At 43.6% G+C, this 6,881-nt stretch overlaps 1 protein-coding gene across 1 annotated transcript in view; it reads right to left on the reverse strand.

Moving 5' to 3' along the window:
* PLOD2 (procollagen-lysine,2-oxoglutarate 5-dioxygenase 2) overlaps window positions 1–2,074 on the reverse strand; it is a 62,327-nt gene extending 60,253 nt beyond the window's left edge. Inside the window, exon 1 of the mRNA XM_044432890.1 lies at window positions 1,666–2,074. Within this exon, the coding sequence (XP_044288825.1) occupies window positions 1,666–1,774 (109 nt within the window). The 5' untranslated portion in view covers window positions 1,775–2,074. The remainder of the gene's footprint in view (window positions 1–1,665) is intronic.
* Between the last annotated feature and the right edge of the window lie 4,807 nt (window positions 2,075–6,881).

The following is a 6,881-nucleotide window of genomic DNA, read 5'->3' on the forward strand; positions in this document are numbered from 1 at the left end:
AGGAGTAGAATGAGAATGTGGCTGGGAGGGCATTCATCCCATTAAGAGGAAAATGGGCCAGGAAAGAAAGGATTGCAAAAGCAACAGTTACTAAAGGTCTGACAGACAATTATCTGGAGCTCTGTGTTTTTCCATAGGCTAATTCTATTCTGCCAAATATCATGACTCGAGGTGAAATCCAACATACACTTGGAGAGTAAATGCTGTTGAATACAGTAGGACTTACTTCCAAGTAAACATGTGCAGGATTACATTGTAATATACTGATGTGAAAAAGCCCTTACAAGAGAAACAGCAAAGAAGCAGGAATTCCACCCTCCTTTGGGGGGGGGGGGGGGAATGGAAAATAAGCAAATTCTGTCCTGAAACTTGCATTTTCAGAAGACTAACAGAATCTTGTGCCATCTGAAATAATTTATTATGACACATATATTCACAGACTACTGTCCATTTCTTCAGAAGCCTATAGTGTTATCCTCAGATATTTATTTCTATTTTGCTGCAACAAAGGTGGTCCTAACACAACTTGGAAAATGCAACACAGATAGTGATTACTGAAAATCATGATTCAACTCCTTCAGCCCAGGCCTTTAAAAGATGCTTCACAAGTTCCAGTCTCCTTAGGCTGAAACCATTCCCATGTTTAAAAATGTGTGCAACTATCACATGAATCATCTATGACCATGCACAGCTAACTATGCATACATATGGAGTACATACAGTAAAGTTTACATGATTATGAACATCACACCCCTACATCTATGTTTCATTTGTTTTCCAACCTGACCAAGTTTCTATGTTGAAGTCTAACCATAGCAAAATGGGCCAAAGAATCTCAGAGCTATGTCTCTCTCTTGACATTTTAAAGTATGAACTTGTTGCTGTTATCCCAAAGAAACTTCTTTTTGAGTGTTGGTGTAGAGAACTGGAAATACGTCTGCCTGTGATGTGCATATCGTGGTCCCATAAGGCATTTGCCAAATATTTATGTCCCCCATGAAGCTTACAAAGACACTGACAAAAAGAAACACAGATAAGGAAACAAAAAGAAAAGAGGCACATAACTTAGCTAATCCATCAGAACCAAATCAGGACTACCAGCAAACTGGGGAAATCAACATCTCCAGAGGGCTTTTGTCTTGTGTTTCCAAGGCGGTCTCGAAAGTAACGGTTTGCTCAAACTTGCCTTGCAATCTAAAGAACCGCACTGCACCCACTAAGAATATATTGGAGCCTCATCCCCAGCAAAACCTAGCTAAGAGCCAGCTACTTTCCGATTAAACTTTACACGCTCGGGCCGCAGGGGGCACCTCTTTAAACTAACGACGTCAAAAGCTGGGTTTCCTCCTTTGGTCACAAATTAGCAACTCTTCCATTCATCTCTTTTAATATAGCGCAGAGCTAACTCAGCCGGGCAACACTGTAGCACACGAGAAGTGGAGAGGGAAAGAAGCATCGGGATTTAAATCTGATCGGAATCCCTCTTGGAAAGCAGCCTGTTGCACTCAAGCATTCTGTACATGACAGGAGGCACTCTGGTCTTCAGTTTCATGCATTGCCCATGCGCTAAAGTTTGTAAAGAGGGGGAGGCCTGGTTCCAATGAAAATGGGGCGGAAGCAGGGGTGTGGGGAGACACAGAGGAGCTAGACCGAGTGAGTTCTTACCTGCGGGAATGGGCGATCGCTCGGGCTCCGGCTCAGCGGGGTGGACCGGCTGCAGATGGATGGCGAAACCTAAGAAGAGGGCGAGTTGTCCGGCGATGCTCCTCGCCATCTTCGGCGCTGCAGCGAAAGCCAGTCGATTTCGCAAATACACCCAGAGGCTTTTCCCACGCGTCTTCGCTCTGCAACCCCGCGAAGGAGTTTCAAGAGGCGATCCGTGGGGTCCGCCGCAGCCCGGGGCGTCCTTTTAACTTCCAGCCCGGTCCGAAGCACGTGTGGTCGCGGTTAAAAGGCCAAAAGAGCCGGGAGAACGCGGGTGCTTCGGGAACGGTCTCCAGGACCGTGGGATCGGAATGGGGAATGGGGAAGAAATTGTGCCAGCAAAATCCAGTTGATGGGGGAGTCGTGGGGGTGGGAGGGCCCCTCCGGCAGCGGCAGATTGGAGCGGGGTGGAGCCGTGGCCCCCTCGTCCTCGTCCTCCCTTGTACCCTCTGTTAAGGGCAATAGGCAAAGGGCATCCCCGGGGCGCGCTGGAGCCTTTATACGCGCGGCTGCTGGGTGGGCGGGAAGGCCGAGAGCAGGCAGAGCCCAGCCAGCCGAAGTGAGAGCGTCTGCAGCAGGAGCGGCAGGTTTCGTGCTATTGGCCATGGGACTTGCGGGGTGGGCGGAAGGCAGAGGGGGAGGGAACGAAAGAAAGGGGGTGTCTTCCTTCTTGCTTCCAGTCTCCCTCCTTGCCCTTCCCACGGCCGCGCCTGCACGGTGCCGGTGCCGAAGGCAGCGCGCGGCGTCCCCAAATGAGCATGTGTGAAGCGCTCGCACATGCTCGGTAGGAGCATGAAGCCCTTGCCCAGACCCAGAGTTTGCCGCTGGGGGACCGCCGCTCCGGGGGACGACGCTCGTCTCTCGACTTGCCCCTTTCCAGACTTCCAGGACCAGAAGAGGCGCGCTCAGGATGGGATGCGCTCCTCGCGGGAGCTTTAGGCGCTTCCCGCTAGGGGGCAGCTGCCGTGGGTCGCGGGGGAGACTCTGGGGGTTCCCGGCTTGATAGTAGTGGAATGCTTAATTATTTTCGTTATTAGCAACATTGCAATTTTAGTTGTTTAGATGCAACGGGACACCACCGTTCTGAACCCCAAATTCTGAACTGGTTCCTCCTAGTCCAGTTTATGTGCGTAGCATTTTTCAATCATGTGCATAGCATTTTTAAAACATGCATAGCATGTTAAAGATTTAACACCTTTTTTTAACTTGGAGGTGGCATAGAAATTATCTACAGAAATAAATGTATAGCAGAATAGTGGCACATGAAGTTAAGATGCCTACGTTTCATAAAGAGCTGTCTACATTTTTTGTTTATTAAATTTATATCCTTAGATAGTTTTATCTAATATGTTTATTAGATTTATATCTTACGAAGAATTCAGAAGTAGTGTACATCATTTCCCACCTTCTGCTCTCAATCTTATGCCCACTGGGCCAGGAGTCTGTAACTGGCCAAAAGTCACCTAGTTGGCTGCATGGATGAGTGGGAACTAGAACCTAGACTTCCTGAATCCCAGTGCCACACTCTTAACCATGACACCACATGGCTTTCTGTGTGGAAAGTGTCATACTATTTCCAGCCATTTACCTTCTGCAGCAATTAGCAATAATTTATAGCTCTTATCAAGCCTTAGCTTCATGAATTCCATTTTCTTCTGACCTGTTTACATTTTCCACATGCACACACTACAAACATAGCTGCAACTCAGCATAACACCTCATGCATATGATGAAATGGACAAATGCTTATGGCATACTAACATTTATGTATATACTTACTTAGTTGTTACATTTTTATACAGCCCAATAGCAGATGTTGTCTGTGTTGCTCACAACATAAAATACGGTATACAAATAGATAAAACAACAGTATAACTGAAGAAAATCCTTGAAGCTGAAGAAAGATTTAGAATACAGTACAGAATTTAAAATAGTGTGAACCTAGAAATCCTGGGAAAATAAGATCTGCACCTGGTACCAGAAATTGTACAATGTACCCTAGTAGAATGTACATGTTCATTACATAGTTGATTTGTTCATACAAAATGTATTAACATTTGTTAAAACAAAATCCTTGTTGCTTTTGCTGCAACTGATCAACACAACTCCCCTGCTGAGAATTATTTCTTTGGAGTAACTCTAGTATCCCAAGTTCCTTTTTTAAAAAGCAAATCAATAATTGTTTATAAATTTCCTGAAGCTAAATTCTAAAGCCCCTTATGCATGTTTTGACAGTGAAAACCCTCCTACAGTTCCAAACATCCCCCCAACCAACATATAAGGATCTGAAGAATTGCCTTTCTCTACTTTTTGATCTATACTGATCTCATTTTCCTGTTCTCACATGACACTGGGGGCTAGTGTAGACCCTTTCTGATAATGTGTTCTTTCATTCCTAGCAGGTGTACCTGTCCAGGTCATTGTCACATTCATCACAGAAGAGACATGTATAGATTTCTGTGTCCCTATCAGTTTTCCAAAATGCTTCCCTGACTCTCTGGCAGCTGTTATTAGCCATAGCAGGGAATGTCAAAGGTAACCCCATATTCTCTCATGCGCACAGGGAAAAACAGCTTTCAGACAGGAGTTAATTTGAGGAAATGATGTGGAAAGGGTTAAACTCACAACCTTAACACCAGGGCCTAACTGCCAATGGAAGATCTAGTAACTGCTTCTTGTAAAAGTCTTGTGAAAGACGCTGAGATATTGAATCATGGATTTATACTGCCTAGATATAGAATGACCATAGAAAATGTTAGTGTTGGCAGAGTGAGTACAGAAATCAAGAGCCTTGGCCATTGGACAATATAAAAATGAAATAAATAAATAAACTGGTGCATAAGACATTTAAATGGTTCACCAATTGAAAGACAAGCTCATTTAAGCCATCTAGCACATGCCACTGTTTCCATAAGAAATTCCTTGGCATTGCTGATGAAAATGTCCTTCATGACCCATAAGTGCTTGCTAGATCCAAGAAATATGTTACTTCCTGGTAAATCTTCATACTACAAAACGGTCTGCCAAAATTAGCTTATTTCATGAACAACAATCAAGTCTAAGGCTTTTGTTTTGTTTTGTGTTTTGTTTTCTTTTCTTTTCTTTTTTTGGTTTTTCCAATACTGGTTTAATTCTGTGTAGAATTTTTCAGATTAATATGCATCTGTGTTTCATTATGCCATGAAAATTGTGCAAATTAGGTTTTTTGCCTGCTTCTGCATGATGTGTTCAAATTAGCAACATGAAACTTATTTGAGTTTCCAGAAGCAGCCATGTGGCTCTGTTTTTTTGTTTTTTGTTTCCCTTCCAAAGGAAGCACTGATCCCCTAATAAGTTGTGGCATGATGCACAGTATTTGGGACTTGGCTTCCTTTCTTGCCACCCCACATCTCCTGGAATACTATTCCTAAAAACTATTGCAAAATTTGACTGACAAACATGAAAATAAGATCTGTGTGGAAAATGCTTATTTTGCATAATGGTATCTGATCAATACAAAACTGAAACATGTCTACATGGCAAATATGTTTTTGCTGGTGTGCATCATACTGGGCCTGGCATGATGGAGCTAGGATCACAGTGGTTCTTTGCCATGTGTACATATCTTGTCCAGCATATAATAAGCAGGAATAGTTTCCAGAGCAGAAAAAGTCTTCCAGCAGCTGTTAGGCATGCAAACTAAACCAATTTTCCTTTCTCAAAGATGACATGCTACAAAATGCCAATTGCTGGTGGTGCATTTAAGCTTCCTGCAGGCATCTATCTGGCTACAGCTGGAACAGGGTTAAGAACTACAGTCTAATTTTAGAATGATGTTATAGATGATCCAAAGATTCTGAAAACTACAAGCACTGTTTAAATTATTTTGGTGAGAATAATTAATTATGTCTTAGAGAGAGTTATAGATTAGAGATAATTTCTTGCGTGCTAAAAAGTACCATTTAAATTAAGATGGTGATAATGATGTCTAAGTACTATAGGAAAGCACTATAGGAAATATTATACATCATGTTTGACATCATTAGGTACACCAGGCAGCTATACTGAGTAAGGGTGCTAGATGCTATTTTAATTCCTTCTTATGCCCCCAGAGAGTACATCACTCCTGAGCAACACTACTGCAGGGACAGGTAGGTTACCTGCAGCCCACAGCCTTATTGCCTGTAATCACCAATGTCGATGCACACGTGTGTGTGTGCACGCGCACACACACACACACACACACACACACAAAGAGAGAGACAGCAAAAAGCTAGTGCTGGACCTTTGTTGGTCACCTTGTCAGTGGTAATCATGTGTCTCTCAGAAGTATGCTTTCTTTCTTGAGAATCTGAACAGGAAAGGATAAAGAGATTTTGGTGGTAGTGTTGCTGTGAACCACACAGAGAGTTTCAGCTATTGGGTGGTATAGACATTACATTTAAAAAGAAATATCTTTAAATGCCCCCTTTTCAGAGTTTCCTTTAAATTTGCTAACAATCCAGCTGAGCATTGCAGTATAGGTGATGCTAACCCTAAATTAATTCCAGTTTCACCATACAGAACCAAGTCCATTGCATTTAAACTTAAATGTAGCATCAAAATAGCTTCCCTAAATTTGTCAAGCCTTGAAGAGCAAGTCAGGTCATCAAAGCAGCTCACAGCTAGGAAGAGGGATGAGACCCACCTCACAGTTTTGCTGACTACGCCAAGACTTCCCTGCTAGCATGCTTGGCAATGATATTTCCAGAAGAAAAAGTGGGAGCGTAAGGTAGATTTCTTACAGAGCTCTGGCATTTGGTCAAGGATGCTGCAGACTGATGCCGGGCCTGAAAGTACAGGCGTGCCTGTGCTCCAGTGAGCTTGTACCCTGTCCTGCAAGGCTGTGTGTCAGGGCTGCTCATATCACAGTGAGCAATGTGAGCCCTGATGCAGAGAGGCATGGGTTCAATAACCATTTTAAAAGCTCCCAGGGATTCTTGCCTAGGACCTGAGTGAGCTGTCATGACTCAGAACTGAAAATACTAGGCTAGAGAGCCAAGCAATCTGACTAATTAGAAGGCAGCTTAGTGTGTATTTAAGGTAGCTTTATAATAGCCTTCCCAACCAGGTGCCCTTCAGTTGTGTTGGAGAAGCGTAGCAGCTAGGAAAGGGGTGTTGTAGCCTCACACATCTGGAGGGCACCAGGTTGCAGAAGG

This window comes from Varanus komodoensis, unplaced genomic scaffold (assembly GCF_004798865.1).
Source record: "Varanus komodoensis strain SLA01 unplaced genomic scaffold, ASM479886v1 scaffold25, whole genome shotgun sequence".
NCBI lineage: Eukaryota > Metazoa > Chordata > Lepidosauria > Squamata > Varanidae > Varanus > Varanus komodoensis.